Source organism: Eutrigla gurnardus (genome assembly GCF_963514095.1).
Source record: "Eutrigla gurnardus genome assembly, chromosome: 11".
NCBI classification, from domain to species: Eukaryota; Metazoa; Chordata; class Actinopteri; order Perciformes; family Triglidae; genus Eutrigla; species Eutrigla gurnardus.
This window is the reverse complement of record NC_139925.1, coordinates 13,346,548-13,364,146: the sequence shown is the minus strand read 5'-3', so window position 1 is coordinate 13,364,146 and position 17,599 is coordinate 13,346,548. Positions and strand designations below refer to the sequence as shown.

The window sequence follows — 17,599 nt, the reverse complement described above, 5'->3', positions numbered from 1 at the left end:
ATATATATATTTATATATACATATATATATATATACATATATATATATATATGTATATATACTGTATGTATGTACGTATGTATGCATGTATCTATGTATATATATTATATATACTGTATATGTCTTAAAAAATCTGGTTTTGGTTGAGTTTCTCCTTCCTTTATGCGTGTGTATGAGTGTGTGGCTGGTCCTGTGTACACTTTACGACAGTGTTGTCAGCGTATGTAGATGCAGCGTAGGGCGGTGGCCAGTGAATGAATGATCAAAGCCTCTTTAGAGGTTCGGAGGGCGGTGCGTGTGCAGTATTTACACCGGACCGCTCCGCCCTACAGCAGGAGATAGAAAACTGTCCGCGGGCCGGCGGAGGGATGAAACAAGTGGACGGAGATGTAGCAGACGGGCACGCGTTAATACCTCCACCATACGCACTACACCTCGTCGGCTCCACTCCTTTCACCCCACCACGCTGTAGCATCCTCCCTTCTTTTTTTTTTTTCCTTTTTTTTTTTTTTTGCATAACAGGACGAGCGATCATTTGCGCTGCTGCGTCGGAGCTTCATGGCCGCGACACTCGCGATGAGCGGCGGCGGGCAGGAGGATCCCTTCTATCCGCTCCAGAAGGCGACCCTGCCCGCTGGATTCCCTATGGAGGACTCGGTGTTGTTCGGCTTGGACTGCAAGATCACAGAAACGGACAAGGCTGGACAAAACGACTACACGCAGGTAAAAAAAAAAACGGTTGGAAATAAAACCGACTTTACACATTAGTGATGTATTTCATTGAATGGGCGTGGCAGAGTGGTTGTACATACAGTTTCTCTCCCCCCGCTGGCCTCCAAATGTCTATCTAGCCTAGCTGCGGGATGTTGTTCGCCACTTACTTTTGCATTATTTGCGCTAATAAGCGAGCGACCAGCTGGACGCGAAGCGGAGCCGCTCCGCCTGCCAAACGCGTTCGCCGCATGTTTTCTACGGCAGCCAGTTGGCCACCAGTTGTTGGTCCCCCCCCCCCCCCTCTCCCCATCATACCACGCTGACAACAACTGACTCCAGCTTCGGACAGAAATCTCCCGGCAACTCTGTCCCCCAGTTAGCAGGGAACTTGTGCGGCAGAGGAGAGAGCTGCTTAATAACAGCTGGTGGGATCAGGAGCCTAGAAATAGCAGCCCATCCCCAGACTGCTGCTGCTGCTGCTGCTGCTGCTGCTACTGCAGCGGACAGGGGAGGCATGGGTGTTTCCCCATTCCCTTTCATGTTGCTGTTTCATCCTGTGCTGCAGGGCTTCTCTAACTTTTATACCTGCCCCCAGATTCACACAGGAATTAGACCACACAGCCGAAACCCCAACATAAAGTTGTCCACCCATGGTGACAGTTTGATCAACCGTGTGCTGCTGCTTTCATCCTTTTTTTATTTTAATTGCAGATGTGCAAATTTCCCAATGTTTATACGAGATGTACTATATCAGGTTTTCATGGCCTGATCTTTAACTGTTGGCCTCCCGGCCGGTGGGTTTTTGAGTTCGGCCTTGCAGCCAGAGAGGGAATGTGGCAACTGCCTATTGATGACTACTTGATAAATGTTTTAGCGGTGACTGTCCTATCAAACCTTTTGTCTTCTCAAAATAGTGCCTCCGAATAGTTGCATGGTGGGTCACGAGAAGCAAGTCCAGGCTGGATACATTTAATTTAAGCAGAGTTTACTTTATTACCATAAAATAAGATGTTTCTAAACCAGACTTTAACATTTTTTTTTCTATCTTTGTTTGTCTTTTTATCCAACAGGCAAAGTATGAGATGGGCAGGTATCTCGCTCCTCAGTCTCATCCCCTTCCCCCTCATGCAGACAGCCAGCAGAAGTCACACAGAGACAGTGCGTCTGTGCTGGATCAGTTCTTCACTGCTGATCACACCGGGGCTCCCTACACCCTCAACATGAATCTTTACCTCCCCGACGCCGCCTACCTGAGGATGGGCTTGTGTCAGCAGGTGCGGCACCCTCAGCAGCAGAACCACACGGGTCTCACCCAAATCAAAACAGAATCCGCCTCCCCGTGCTTCTCCCCCAACATACAGCTGCACTGCCCCAACACGGCGTCCAGCGGTAGCTGCAGCACCTCTGGGCACGGCCCCGGCGGTATTGCCATGGAAACCTCAGCCATAAACATGACGCTAACAGGGTTACCAGACTTCACCAGTGTTTTCAACCAGTCGGGGGGTGGCCGTGGCGGCGACCCAGTGCCAGAAGTGTTCATCAAACAGGAAATGTCATCGCAGTTTGAGCAGCATGCTCTCCACCACCATGACAACAGTGGCTCGCTGTTTCAGCTACTGAACTCTGGCTTGGACCATCACCATGGCAATGGTATGGAGGCTCAGCATCAGCAGCAGCAGCAGCATCATCATCATCATCAGCAGCAGCAGCAGATAGAACACACTTCCACTTCCACAATCCACACGCCTTTCCACGATTTGCCGGTAGCTTCTTCTGCATCTCAGCAAGAGCAGACTGCCAAGCCTGCCTACTGCGGCCTGGGTGGTGGTGCGTACACACATCCCCACGCTCAGGCACACCCCCATTTCCTCCAGCAGCAGGTACCCTACCTGCCGCCCTCTCCGCCGAGCTCGGAGCCCGGCAGCCCCGACAGGCAGAAGGAGCTGCTCCACACCATGTCCCCCCCTCCCTCATATGCAGCCACCATCGCCTCCAAGTTGGCAGGCAGCACCCCTGGGCTCGGACCCGGCCCAGGACCGGGCAGCTTAGCCCTGCCCCTCGCTACAGGTCCCACACCGGTCCCAGGCCAAGCCACAGGCCTTCCCCATGCACCTGCCACAACGCCAGCCCCAACCCCAGCTCAGACCACTGTGCCTGCCCGCTACAACCGGAGGAACAACCCGGACCTGGAGAAACGACGGATCCACCACTGTGATTACCCAGGTTAGATCAATAACACAGGTCTGACACCGTGTGTGCAAGTCCTGTCTCTGTTGTGTGCTTGTGTTTATTTTTACAGCGCGCCACTCACAAAGGTCCGCTTTAAAAAAGCAGCATTATTTTTCAGACATCAGTGCTTTTTAAAAAAAATTTAGACATTGTTCATACGATGACTTTCCCAGTTTTACGAGTACTGAAGCCACAGCAGAGCTCCGACTGTACCGGAATTAAAATATTTCATCAATGCAGAAACATCAATCACTGTCTTCCAATTAACCATCGGGTTTAAAACCTACTTTGCCTTTGTTATCTCACCTCAAACGGCTGAAGAACTCTCAGCCCTGAGCTCTCACACATTGTTGTGGCTTTAAAGTAATCACTGGTATGATTGTGGAATGAACCGGCGTGTGTGGCTGCGTTAATTAAATGGATGTTCTCCGTAAGTCATTTGATCTTTTTCCAAAACATTATTTGCATACAGTCACACTTTTAAATTGTTGGCTCAGATTGCGCTTGTATTATGTGCAGCTACTTGTAGGACGTGTAATGTCAACTAGCCTGTGGCGGCGTGTAAAATAGGCTTAAGCGGAGCCTCCCGCAGCATGTTACCACACGTCTAACTTCTATTCCATCATATCCACACAAGGACGCATCCGCACTTTACCCGAGAGTATATTAGTCACACTGCTGCAGCTGCTCACTGTTTAATCTCCAACACGTTGACTTTCTTTTTGAGCTTATTTCATTATTTGAAGCCTGAATAAATCTTTCTACGTCATTTGAAATCCTCATGACCGTTTTTGACATTTTTATATACAAACTCTGTATAACATAACGCCCAAAAGGTTTTGTAATCTTAAAATATCTCGACTTGGATGTCAGGTGTGATTTTAGTGGCATGCAGTCAAATTCATTTTCTCCTCAATACATCACATTTAAACATTTTTGATACCAAATAAGACTGAAAATCTGAATAACAAAAACAAACGTTCACTGCATCTCATTCCAAACAGCTTCTGCTCTTCATTAGCTCACATTTCTAGCGTACACCACATCTCGATCTATTGGGCAAACGCATATCTGACACGTGAATGATTTGCATTTGGATTAAGCCTTCTGTTTTGGTTTATCTCCCTGTCTGTCGTCAGGCTGCAAGAAGGTCTACACCAAGTCGTCCCATCTGAAAGCCCACCTCAGGACTCACACCGGTAAGACATTCCTCTAATTAGTGCCCCTTTTTAAAACGGAGACGCATAAAAAAATAAAAAATCACGCTGCCCACGCGACTCGTATTTCGGCATCTGCGCTGGCACCATGTTGCTAGGCAGAGTGTTGTGTTCCTGGCATGTGTGTGTAAATGTATCCTACCCCATTCCCATCCTCTGCTCAATATACTATTCCATCAAAACAGGTGGAAGTGACACACTTCTGCCAGGGGATGACTCTCCGACTATGCTCTCTTAGGATCCCGGTGGCCGCTCGGGCGTCGATGTTTAAGCGCTTTAATATGCTTGTGTGGCCTGTTTGCCACTATAAATATAGACGAGATCCGTTACAAAAATATCTTAGATCATCTTGTTCCTAATATTTCCACTTCAGTTATCACTGTGTGCACTCCAGGGTCCGTTTCCCTTTTTCTTTCCTTCCCTTTCTTTTTTTTTTGGTTGTCTTTCTTTCAGTCTTTCTTCTTCTTTAACATTTATATTTGAACTATTCGTTTTGGATGAGCAAAGTCAACAAACAAGCGCTTAGGTGTTGGGGCCCCACCTCGCTCCAGCTAACAAAACAAAGCTTCTGTTGATATCTATGCATTCCTAACTCATCTGGATATGCACACACACACACACACACACGCACGCGCACACACACACACACACACACACACACACACACACAAAACTCACTCAACTCTTACCACTTTACAGTACAAAGTTTGTTCCACTTATGAATCTGAACTGCGTGTTCAGAACATCGCTGTGGGTGTGCGTGCCGCGCATTTCAGTTTTGGGAACATGACACGACAATTAGATCTGGCGTCATTCATGCTGCAGACTGATTGTGGTTATTGCAGTTATTATAGACCACAGGATGAGGACACGACACGTAAAGAGGGATGTAAGCAGCAACTTCCTTATCCTCCCCGCCTCTCGGCCTCGCTTAGTTATTTTCTCCCTTTTCTTTCTATCGCTTTCATTCATCTAATCGTCCTCTCCTCTGTGCCAGCCTCCCACCTTCAACCCCCCTTCCCATTTCTATCCTAGTCTGCTACTCATTCTACTTCTCTTATCCAGTGGCCTGAATGCACACACACACACACACACACACACACACACACACACACACACACACACACACACACACACACACACACACCTGTCAGTAATCTGTATGAGATGATTCCTAATGCGTTTGGGTCCCTGTGGGAGTTCCCACTCTAATCTCCATCAACATCCATTACCCTGATTGTTTGTGTGTCTGTCTAGGTGTGTGTGTGTGTGTGTGTGTGTGTGTGTGTGTGCATGCATGGATTCATGAGTGTACTGTAAGAGCCGAACATTTCTCCCTTCTTTTCATTTTCTCCTCGTGTTCAGTTTCAGGTGTGTGTGTGTGTGTGTGTGTGTGTGTGTGTGTGTGTGTTTCTGACCACGACGTGGTTAATAACAGGATTAAAGCTGCTGTTTTAGCGACACTGTAGCACTTGCCGTGCTTGTTTCAAAGGGTTGGTTCGCCCACGTGACAAACGGATAGTTTTACATTTTATTTGTCGGCGCTTTAAAGATTTACATCTCTTTGATTCCTGCTTCTAAGCAAATTTAATGGAGGTTAATGGAATAATGTTTATGGTGCATTATTGTTTGTTTTTTTCTCCAGAACTGATCTTTTATTAATCAGAATCAGACAGCCGCAGAACACAAAATTGTCAACAATTTTTGGAACTACTTCCAATGGAAACTGTACATAGTGAGGTTTGTGGACTATCCCGAGTTATGAGGACATTGTTTCTGGAAAGACACACTGTTGTTGAATTATTATTTGCTATTTGCAGGAGAATTTCTTATTATTAACTATCCTGTTTTTGATCATCAGAAATATGTAAATTGATTTAAAAAGGAGAAGAAGAACAAATGCATCCAGTCAGAGAGCACAGTTTCCATTAGATTCCAATATAATTTGCACTCTTTAATCCGATACATAGAGAAACAAACAACATTGTTAACTTGAATAGGCTTTAGCTAACCTTTAAAATGCAATTTAAAAAAAAGAAGCCAGCATGGGGTTAGCGTGATCTGAAACACAGGTCTCACAAGTTTTCTCAGAGTGGCTGGTGCTGCGGTTGTACATGATTGGAGTGACAGAGAAACTCCTGCCAAAGAGAAAATGCGCCGAGGTAAAGGCAGACAACACAGACGAGTCGGCCGTGGGAAACTTGTGCAGCATCGGCGCCTGATGAATGCCTGTGACAGCGTTATGACTGTAAATGTTGTTAGACAATTAGACTTTTCAGTAAAGCCTGTTTTCCCAGTTCCTCCACCCAACTGTATGAATCATTCAACTCAGGGAATTAACGTCCGCTTTAATAACAGTCGGCGTCATCAGCTCTTGCAATCGCATACAAGAGTCCTGGTGATCAGGTGATTGGACAAGAATTTCAGCCGAGGTCTGCTGTTGCTTGGTTTTTTCAGAGAGCGGCTGCACTCAGACCTTTTTCTCTCTTCCCCCGTCCTGCAGGTGAGAAGCCGTACAGGTGCACGTGGGACAGCTGCGACTGGCGTTTCGCCCGTTCGGATGAGCTGACGCGCCATTTCCGGAAGCACACGGGCGCCAAACCCTTCCAGTGCGCCGTCTGCTCGCGCTCCTTTTCCAGATCCGACCACCTCGCCCTACACATGAAGAGACACCAGAACTAGCAGCGTTTGCACGCACACACACACACTACAAACACACAAGCACTATCTCGACACACACAAAGCACTCAATGCGTCTCCCACAGCGGCCATGTTACAAGCTGCCCTGATGACACCACAGCTGCTCCCGGTGCTGCTATCCTCTGCTGAGACGGCACGATAGCCTAACAAACGCGTTGCTCTTAACCAAAAGTGGGACAATTTTCGGAGGTTGTAAAGTAGAAAGATAATGGCCAGATGAAGTTCCTGTTCCATTACCCTCCAGATCTACTTGGTATATATTTCATTGGACAAACGCAAAGAAGAAAATATAATATCAATAAGAAAACGGTAGCTTCAAAATGTGTCTCCAGTCCAATTGGACTCTTTTGTGTGACTGGAATGAAAGCACTTAAAACTCCAAACTGCATCTTTTATTGTCTCTGCCGCTCTAACATAGAACTGGCTTTATTTTTCTTATAACGGAGAAGCTTTTCTTTGCAAAAACTAGTCAAGCCAAATGTTTGTTCATATAACTGGAATATCCAGGTTTGACCTTTTGTTTTTTATTTCGTTTATTATTTTTTATTTTTTTTAACCAAATCCTTTCGGTTTGCACTAGAATTGGTATTCTAACTCTGAGCCGTTTTGGCTCATGCATCTCATTCACCACTGGAACAATCATTATCACTACTGGACTGAATGTCTGTAAACGCCAAACAAATCATTGCTGTTCAGATATTAAAAATTGAAGGCATTTATGCTCTGGAGAGGGAGAAGATAGTGCAGGACAAGACAAAGGAGGGGCTGGAGATGAAGAGATTTTTGTTTTTAGGGGGAGAGAGAAAGAGAGAGAGAGAGAGAGAGAGAGAGAGAAATGAGGACGACTGAGAAACAGAAGGAGGTGGATGTTTGCTATCGAGCAGCTATTAGGTGATGAATTATTCATGTTGTGTTTCGATGGATTTCCAACCAGAGAAATGTAAGCAGAGCCCGTTGACATATCCTAGAATCCATTCACTTAAATCAGAATTGACTGTATTTGATGCACAAGCTTGAATTAAGCATCTTCAAAATACTATTGCTGTACAGCTATCTCATAACCCCTTTTTTTTTTATTACTTCTTTAACATGTTTTAACCAAAGTATCATCTTCATCACCAACACCTTATTAAGTGCCTCCTTCTCTAATTTATGTGGTTTTGTTCAGTGGTAGCAGAGCTGTGATCAATGTAGACAGTCCTTTAGAACACACGTGGTGCTGTTTTTATTTCTTAATCTATTGAAATCTCTAGGAGAAAAAAAAAGTGAATTTCTTATTGATTTACAAGGTTCATACATCATCCATTGTGATTTAACAGACCGGGCCACTTCATGGACATCCTGCCTGAGATTATGTGGAACTTTGTTTTTTAATTAATAAGACAGTCCTCTCTCTGAGAGTTTTCACTCTGTGACTCTGTACACAACTAACTTGTAATTTGGCTCTATCAGTCAATCAAACATGGACATTATGTTATGTTTTGTTAAAGGATAAGTTCACATTTTTTAAACTTTCCTAAAACAACATGCCCATATGCACCAGTTGTTGGTTGTTGCAAGCGTTCCTCAAGCGATCCGAGCTCCAAACGTTTTCAGTGTAACTGATGCATTGTGAAGTTAAGCTGGAGATAATGTGAGATGTCGTCATCTTTCAGTTACTGATTCCTTCAAACATGTTTTATATCAGAAAAGCTGTATGGAAACAGCCAAGTTTGCTTTAGGTGTTTTTTTTTTAAAACCAGGATATGGAAACGCATTTGCCGAATACATTTGACGTAGCAAACATTTATCTCACATGACTGATCAGCTGTCTTCCCGTATAATCCCGTAATTTGTCTTTATCTTCGGACAGCATGAAACAACACAACAAAGAACAATTCAAACAAACCCAACCCAATTCAAACAAAGGGAAGAGATCACATACTTTACTCCATTCACTGGGGGGGAAAAGGCCTTTGAAAAATATGTTTAAAAACTGTGAATACAATGCATCTTTGCTTGTAGTAAGTAAGAAAAACAAATCTGCCAATAGAGTAAATGAAAAGTCACTTGTAATAAAATATAATTAGCTGGGAAAAGTCCTTTTGAGTTATAGTCCAGCAGCATTATAAGTTAGTGTGTCGCAATAAGCTTGTGATGCTCAAAAGTCTAAAACAAATTCCTTTAAATCCCTGACATTTGACTCGTTAGGTGATCGTGTCTTTTATTAGTGGATGGGTAAGATGGCCTGAATCAACCTCGCATTCATGTGAACAGCATTGACTGTATTCCCTCCAAGGAATACAAAGTGCTAAAAAGACTAACTTTAAAAAATACCCCTTTGTGTTTATCATTGGCTCGTTGGTTGAAGTCATTTTTACATCAGTTGCACTGAGGTCGCTGTGGACGAGAGGAACGATCGCATCAATCAAAAACTCTTAACAAGAGTGTTGTGTTAAGACAGACTTGAAAAGATGTCAACGTTGTCCTTTAACCTACACTTGAATGTCCGTTTTGATGGTGTGATTCAGCCTGCACCTATAACTGTATTTGTTCTTTCACTGCAGGTAGCATAAAGATAATATAGCACTGTAATGTATCATGGTAAATCTGACTTATTTATTTGATTGTGTAGAAGTGGGGGTTGTATCAGATCAACCGTCTTTCTCCCCAGCAAAAAATGCCTTAATGTAAATATATGCACTGTAAATAACTTGATTTTTTTCCCTCTTTTGTTATTGTTTTGTAAACAAAAGGGCAAAAAGAGGAAGATGCCCTGCATCCAAAAAAAATATTTGAGCCTTTTTTCTTTGGTTTTGTTTTCTTGTCAAAAGATATTTGATGCCATTGTTTTATATATTGTCCTTCCAACAAATTATTTTGTAGATTTGTTTTCCTTTCTAGTTAAACGTTCCAAAGACAAAAGTTGTTTTTTCTTCAACTGAGTGAAACCGATCCTAATAAAGTCAACTGACACTTTTACAGATGTGCTCTTGTGCTGAAGTTAATGGGGGAGATTTCAGATCAAAGCGTGTGGTACATTTAGATTTTTGTCCATCAGTTTTGCATTAAAGTCGTTTTTTTTTGATGAGCAAGCCATGCTGTGCAAATAGAGTGTCGTGTCTGTGGTGCATTTATACTGGCCTCGCCAGGGCCTAAATGAAACGAATGAGACATAACCACACGTAAATCTCTTAAAATCTTAACATGCTTTCTGTAGAAGTGCTGATCCCGTTGGGGGATTTTCTGCAGAGAGCCGCTTAACGGCTCGGTTTCAGCAAAAGGAGATAAGAAAGGACGATGTGGAGGCGAAGCGTTCTCATCCGAGACCTGCGAGTAACCTGCAGCACCCTAGCTGATCAACAAACAATAGTCCTTTGATGTCCCAGCAAGAGACAATGGACAAGAAAATAAATTTGACCACCACTTGGGGGCCGGAGGGGAATCCCACTGCATTGAAATGGACGTACAAACACACACACACACCATATGTTCTTGATTTAAGTCATAAATGTGACCCAGGGTCTCTGTTGTAATCTACCTCAGATGTCAGAAAAAGAGGGAGGTGGAGGGGAGAGAGAGTGAAAGAAATGTGAAATGCAGAACAATCTAAACAAAAGAATCTCTGGGGGGACCCAATCAACCACTTCCGTCCTCCTACATCTCCTCGCGTTCTCCTCCTCCGCTCTTCTGATTTAATTTCATTTTCTCTCCCTCTCTGTCTTTGTCTTTCCGTTCACCGTATCCCCCCTTTCTCCTCCCCGGTGGAAAGTATTGTATGAAAGTCCAGGGGCTGCACCTCCGTGGGTCAGAGTGGACACTGTTCTCATAACCTGCTCCGCTCCTCATCTTTTCCCCCCTTCTTTTAATCACACACCTCGTCTCCCTTTAGTCCTCTCTGTTCCCTCTTTCCCTCCATATAAAACTTTATTCTCTCTTCTTTCTTTTCTTTTCTTAGCTTGATTCTCTCTCCAAATTACACAGAATATATAAAATGTGCAGGTGTATTTGTGAGTGTGAGATTATTAAAAAGTTAGGAAGAATGTTTCACGAACACACACACACACACACACGGTGGTGATGAGTGAGTGGGAGCTACCGGTTCATGTTTTGGATCAACTAAATTAATGTCACACATCTGGAAGGAGGCTCCTGCCTGCTCCACCCTCCGCTGTGCTGCGTTGGTGTGATTCCCAGTTTCCCTTTGTGTGCGTGCGTGTTTGTGTGTGTGTCTATGTAGGTATAATGTTTCCAGTGCTCCTCTCTTGGAACGGACCACCCACTCAGAAGACCAATAGAAGGACTACGGGGAGCCCGGATAGACACACACACGCACACTCACTCACACACACTCACACACACATGCACACGTATGCAACTCCCTCCAAAGTCAACCTTTCCAAATATTCTCAGAATAGAACATGTTGTTATCAGAGATTGAAGAGATACGAGAACAGCTGACATACTATCGAAAAAGTCAAAAAGATCATATCAGACGGTTGAGGAGGGTTTCATTCCAAGACGCTACGTTCATTTTCAGAAATGTAGCCTCAGGTCAACTCAGTAGTTAGACATTGGTAGAGGTTTGAAATCAAACATCGGAGCCTCGCTGCGGCTGCTGACGTGAGCTAAAGAGGTTCTCAATAAGGGACTGTGCCTTTAAGTCCTCCGTAGAGAACTGCTTTGAGGGCGTTGCTGTCAGGACAAACCGACAACATTTTTGGGCAGCTGGGGGCTCAAGCAGGTTTGTCCACTATATGCAGGATTGGTAGTTTGATCTCTGGCTCCGCCTGCCCACATGTTGAAGTGTCCTTGAGCAAAACGCTGAACCCTGTGATGGTTCGACCTGCGTGTGTGAATGGGCGAACGAGTAGTAAAGCACTTTGGATAAAAGCACAGCATGAATGGAGCATTTCACTCAGCTCAACATTAGCCTCAACTTAAGATGAATTATTAACTGGGCAAATAGGACAACTGGTACCATGGCCCCAGACCTCCAGGGACCCCAGAGGGCCCATGATCGCTTAATTTATGGTTTGATTAATTGCAAATTTGTTTGAAAGTGCACACCAGGAAACCATATATAAAATAAAATGATGAAGGCTTGAAGCATCCATGATCCTTTCCTTTAGAGGGCCTCTATGTCAAAAGGTTGGGTTGGATGATTAAACGGATGCTGTGTGTGATTTCTGAAATCCAAAAACATTTTTCTAGTTTTGATTTTACTTGTGATTATTCAAACCCACAGCAGTTTATTGAACATTTTAGTGTAGATCCCAAAGATTTCAAAGATATCAAATATGTTGGGATGAATTTCAAGTCTTGGGACTTGATGTTTACACTTCTCAGTGTAAACATCACGATTCAGTCACACATGGTGGGATATGGGGATTTTTTCCCACATTAAAAACTCTCAGAGTGATGGGAATCAAAATTGGATCACTATGTAACAGAATACCTTTATTATTTCAATCGATATTATGCTTACATGGTTCATATATCCGACTGTATGGGTGATGAAGTGACCAGAAAAATGAACCAGCACACAGCAGGGTCCGGTTGTATTCCAAGACTACTGCTTAGTTTGTGGGGCAGCTCAAGGCAACCAAAAGTGTAGAATATTTTTGATCCTGCAAATTGTCCTCATCGACAGTTTCCCCAGTTGAAGAAACAAGGTAGCTGGCAGCGTTGAGAGAGCTATACAAGTCAACACACACAAATAGAAATCCTTAAAACGACATATTTTTTAAGATTGACATGAAAAAACTGCTCCACCATCACTGATTATGACTGAAAACGATGCCAGGATGGATACGTCAGTTATCGCTTCTGATTGGTTAGATAACAACCCTTTCCAAACATGGAAATATAAGAAATTGCAATTCATTCTGATAATCAGGCTCAGGGAAAAGGGGAATTAAAAGAGGCCCCCAGCAGTTTGATCTCTCCCCGGCATCGACATAATCATTTGGAGGTGAAAGCTCATAATCAATACAGAATCAGCAAATGGGTCAGCGGCGCATGTTAGCTGAAATACACACTCATAAAATGGTGATTTCACAGTCATGTCATACTTGAAATAAAGACACCGGAGTGCAAAAATATTCCTAAGCAGTTTCAGCTGCTGCTCTAAAGGGGAGGCGTTTTGTTTTACTCGCAATCACAAGATGTTTTAATAATTCCCTGTATCAAGTAATCAAGCAACTCAGCGATGCATATCAGCTGTCAAGGCGCTTTAACGTCACTCCGCAATGACTAGTCGATGACCGACGTGATGGTCTTAGTCACAGTTCCTGATAGAGCAAACATTATGGTAATAATTGAACTGTGCACTCCAACTCTTGCAGAAACCTATTGTGATAGCCTTGGCCCACCCCCATTAGTAGGGTAGGTTCCTCCGAATGTGAAATGAGTTCAAAGGACGAACCCATTAGGCTTCCCACCGTATCAGGCAAATATCTTTGCACCTGCTAAACACTCAGGGTGACACCCTGCGTGGGCCTTCAGAGGATACAACAAAACCCTTTTTTGCTTTCACACTTCAAGTGCGGAAGCGGACGCCTTTTTTCGTGAGCTCTTATCATGATTTGTTGAGGAGAAAAGGGTCTGTAGGCTATAAATATCTCTCTATATATACAATGTATTTTATATATATCGCCCACATACTCAACACTTAATCAAACCTGTTTGCTCACCCTTAACTCCTTGAGTATCGGACTGTGCTGAACGCCTCCCTGACCAAACAGCTTATAGTTTCCTCTTGTCTCCTCACATGTTTTATGGTTTTGCAGATTAGAGGAGTTGAAGCACATCTGGTTGTCGTTTGGTTAGTCATAGCAAGCACACGGGTTCAGTCCAACACAACAGTGAACTGTATTTACAGTATGAAGCGCACTCAAATCACCAATTACAAATCTGGACCAGGGACGTCACTAGGATCTTAAGACGGGGGGGGCTTAGCCCCCAGAAGAGGCATACAAAATATTTTTCTCCTTGCATCTTTTTAGTTCTGTATTAGAACGACACAACAACCAGTGAAGAAGTCAAGCTAGTAACAAGTTAAAAACAAGACTTTGTCTTCTTCCATTCTCTTCTGTTGAAGAAGAGTTACTGTCATGTTAACGTTTAGACTCATTAAAGCTGCATGCTTAGAACAGGCCCTGATTATGTAAATGTATCTTAAAGTGATACCATATCTAATTCCTCTGTCCATTAGATAAGCTGCAGGTCTAAAGAATGTCATTTAATTACACCATTTGCTGTCCTGTAGATTGGTTCAATCAGAGTGTGTTTGCTCAGTAATCTTTCTGTCATAAAGTAGAATAAACTAAGACGGATTTCAAAAAAACAACATAAATATGAATTTTACCCAAATAACTGTTTTTTGTATGTATTTATTCCAGCAAAATGAGGATACAGTGTCTGAAAAAAATACAATTAGGCTTTACAGAAATGCTCCTAACTAAATATTCTTTATACAGCCTATAATGCTATAATCCTAAAACTATAATGTATACCCTTTCATCAGTATGAGATTATTCTGAAAATAAATACACAAAAATATGTAATAATAATTTAGAAATAAAATAAAAAGCCAAACTATTTAGGGTAGCTCCAGCCCCCTAAAATACAACGTCGCAGATCTGGACTGACGTGTAACTCTATTCTATTTATTTAGGGGGTGAAGAAATAATTCATCCTGTTTTGGTGGGAGATTTTAGTTATTAAAACAAGGAATATGTGTATTAGAAAAGTTGATGACCTGTTCATGTAACAATTCAGTAATTACTACAACAGTTCATTTTCTGTTTTGTAATTCTATGTTGAACCTCGGTAGGCAGGTGCTTTTGGACATGAAGCTTCTGCTTCTAAAATTGAGTGGGAGAGTTCTCAGGTAACCTAACTGTATAATATTGCATTGAGGCGATAATTGGGAAATCTTTCTTTGGAAATCCATGCACATTTTGTCTTAATTAAAAGTGTTAAAATGACCTTTCAGGCACATTGTGGTAAAGTGTTCCCACCACAAAATGCCACACTACACCCACTCCTTCCTCCTTCGATTAATCAGAAACATGTCAGCAGATATTGCAACATGTAAAGCATCAAACATTTGTACACGTGAGGACCGCAAAAAGGCTTTCTGTGGACTGGGAGGTTATATGCAGTAGAGGGTCAACGACTTGCCACTCAATCTGATACTGATGACTAAAACCTGTGGCTTTATGATTGTGATGTCTAGTATTATTCTAGGAATCTATTTGTTCTGTTTTCATTGTCTTCATGGGAAAACCTTTAGTTCTTGTCCAAACAAAAACCCACAGGACAGATGCTAATAAAATACACTGCTGTCATTGTTAAGTTGCGTTTTTTTATTTTTTTATACAGTGATCGCTCATTCTTTGGAAGGCAAACTTCAAAATTTAAAATCCCAAAGAGACAGTACTGTTGAGACTATCTGACATTTATAATTGATATTTTTCTATTGAAACATTGTGCTCAGGCAGGAAATAAATCAGACATTATTCACAATTATGCACCAGTGGAAACCGAGGTAATTACATTACAGGAAAGGTGGGGGGTCAAGACTTTAAAAAATGTGATGGTTTTATTGCTTGGGAGTATTTAATTATTACCATAAGTGACCCCATGTTTTCCAGGATGTAAAATTATATTTTGATATAAAAGAGATACAAGGAAATACAAATGAATCTGTGAAGGTTCTCAGTCATCCAGGTCATGGTAAATCTTGAAAACTTTGTCAACTGGACTTGTTTAGGTTTTTCAGAACTGAGGAAGCCTCTTGACGGGAGGCGAAACTTCTTCAAAAAGGCGAAAACAAGTTTGTTATTTTAGTTCACTATCATTTTAAACTCACTATTACTACCATCACTTCTTTTTTTCAGTTTGCTTGAGCAGTCGTTGCTAACTCAAACCGGTCACTTGGGTTTTGTGCTTTGATTTCAACACTTAAATGATTGGGACATTATTCATTTAACGTCATTGTCACCCTGAAGGAAATCTGGTTTGCAGCCAACACAGAGAAATCAGTTCAGTGATTGTGCCTCATGTCAGCGGTTGGCATGCTCCCCCAGTTTCTGTCAGGGTTTCGTTTAAAAGTTTACATGCAGGTAGCGTGGATCATAATCTCTTAACATTTACTGACTAACATGAAAAGCCCCTTGAGGCAAATTTCTTATTTGTGATGTTGTGCAATATAAAACAAAATGGACGTGACTAAACTCCTACTCCTCATTTTTTTTGCTTATTTAAATCCTCATTAACCACTGTATTTCGACAGCAGCTACTCTTCCTGGGCTCCCCATTTATATTATTTTAAACAATCTGTAAAAGTATGGTCACAATTAGGCTCAGTACATAACACAACCACCCAAACATATAACACCAACTCAGGGCATGTCTATTACTGTACAACAGCTATATATATATATATATATATATATATATATATATATATATAATCATTTATTATCTTACATAATAGAGAAAACACATCACTTATTAACAGCAACTCATCCACTAAATTATCTGAAAAAATGTGACTATAATGTATATCTGGGTTTTAGTAAAGAGGATATTTCTGATACAGCAGACTGTAGGAGTCAATGTGTTTATCGGTTTCTCAGCCCCAGATGAACCCAAATTCGTTTTAAGTTGAATTCAATGGGAAAGGTTTTGTGCTGTTGAATCCAGGCTTCTTAACAAGTAGCATCAGACATGTGTAGCCAAAATAAATAATCATATATTACATTGGGAAAAAGCCTAGATATGTAAAAGAAATGGTAGATTTAAGTTTTCATCCTACATCTGGCAAATTCACTTTTCTTTCACATTTCTCACACTAGGATGCAGATAATATATAGCGGCCACATCTCTATAGCAGTCATGATGATGATCATTATCCTCATCTCATTTATTTATTCATTCATATGAACCTCATATCCTCGGTCCTCACCCCTCTCTGCCTGTGTCAATGCAGAAGCTAGTAGAATGCTGTTAAATATATTGTACATATGTGTGGGTTTTAATTTCAGCGAAATAGAATAAAGTGGAAACTGAGAATAACCACGGAATAATCATCCCTTGGTTGGGTCACAGCTTCAACGTGCTTTAAGGGGTTTCGAAAAATGTCTCCAGTGATTTAAAGAAGGTACAAACGATGATTCTAATGAATAACATTCCTATCGCATGAACCTCATACCTTTGAAAAATCCACAGTTAACCTTGACTGAAGACACATTGTTATTTCATCTTTGGACAGGAAGATGCACACTGTAATCCATGGCACCGTCCATTAGTCAGCCATGCCACTGAGTGGTCAATTTTCAGTTAATGAAAGCAAGCTCAAATTATACTGACTACATGAAAAAGACCTATCTAACTGGCAGCATGCACGCACACACACACACACACACACACACACACACACACACACACACACTGACAGACATGCAGTCTCTTGCCACTAAAGCACATAATTCTCGACATGAATAGTTCTTACATAATGAAAAGAAGTTCCTATTGCTTGTCCTAACCTGTCTGACCAGATACTACCCTGTGTACACAATATTAACGTGTGCATGTGTGCGTGAGTACTGCACATGTCCAACAGGTTATGAAGTTTTGTGGGTGGACAGCCGTGCCAAATTTGCTTCATGAAAACAGTCGGCCTTCCCGTCTCATTACCCCCCTCCCCCCCAATCCCCCTTTCTTCCGATGAGATAAAACATTATCCTGTT

General features: G+C 42.2%; 1 protein-coding gene across 1 annotated transcript; it reads left to right on the top strand.

Moving 5' to 3' along the window:
- The first annotated feature begins 272 nt into the window (after nucleotides 1-272).
- On the top strand, nucleotides 273-9,825 carry klf5a (Kruppel like factor 5a). Its single transcript, XM_084020857.1, has 4 exons — nucleotides 273-723; nucleotides 1,785-2,937; nucleotides 4,083-4,142; nucleotides 6,664-9,825. The coding sequence occupies exons 1-4, from the start codon at nucleotides 559-561 to the stop codon at nucleotides 6,840-6,842; spliced, it is 1,557 nt and encodes a 518-aa protein (XP_083876983.1). The 5' UTR covers nucleotides 273-558; the 3' UTR covers nucleotides 6,843-9,825.
- The last annotated feature ends 7,774 nt before the right edge of the window (nucleotides 9,826-17,599 follow it).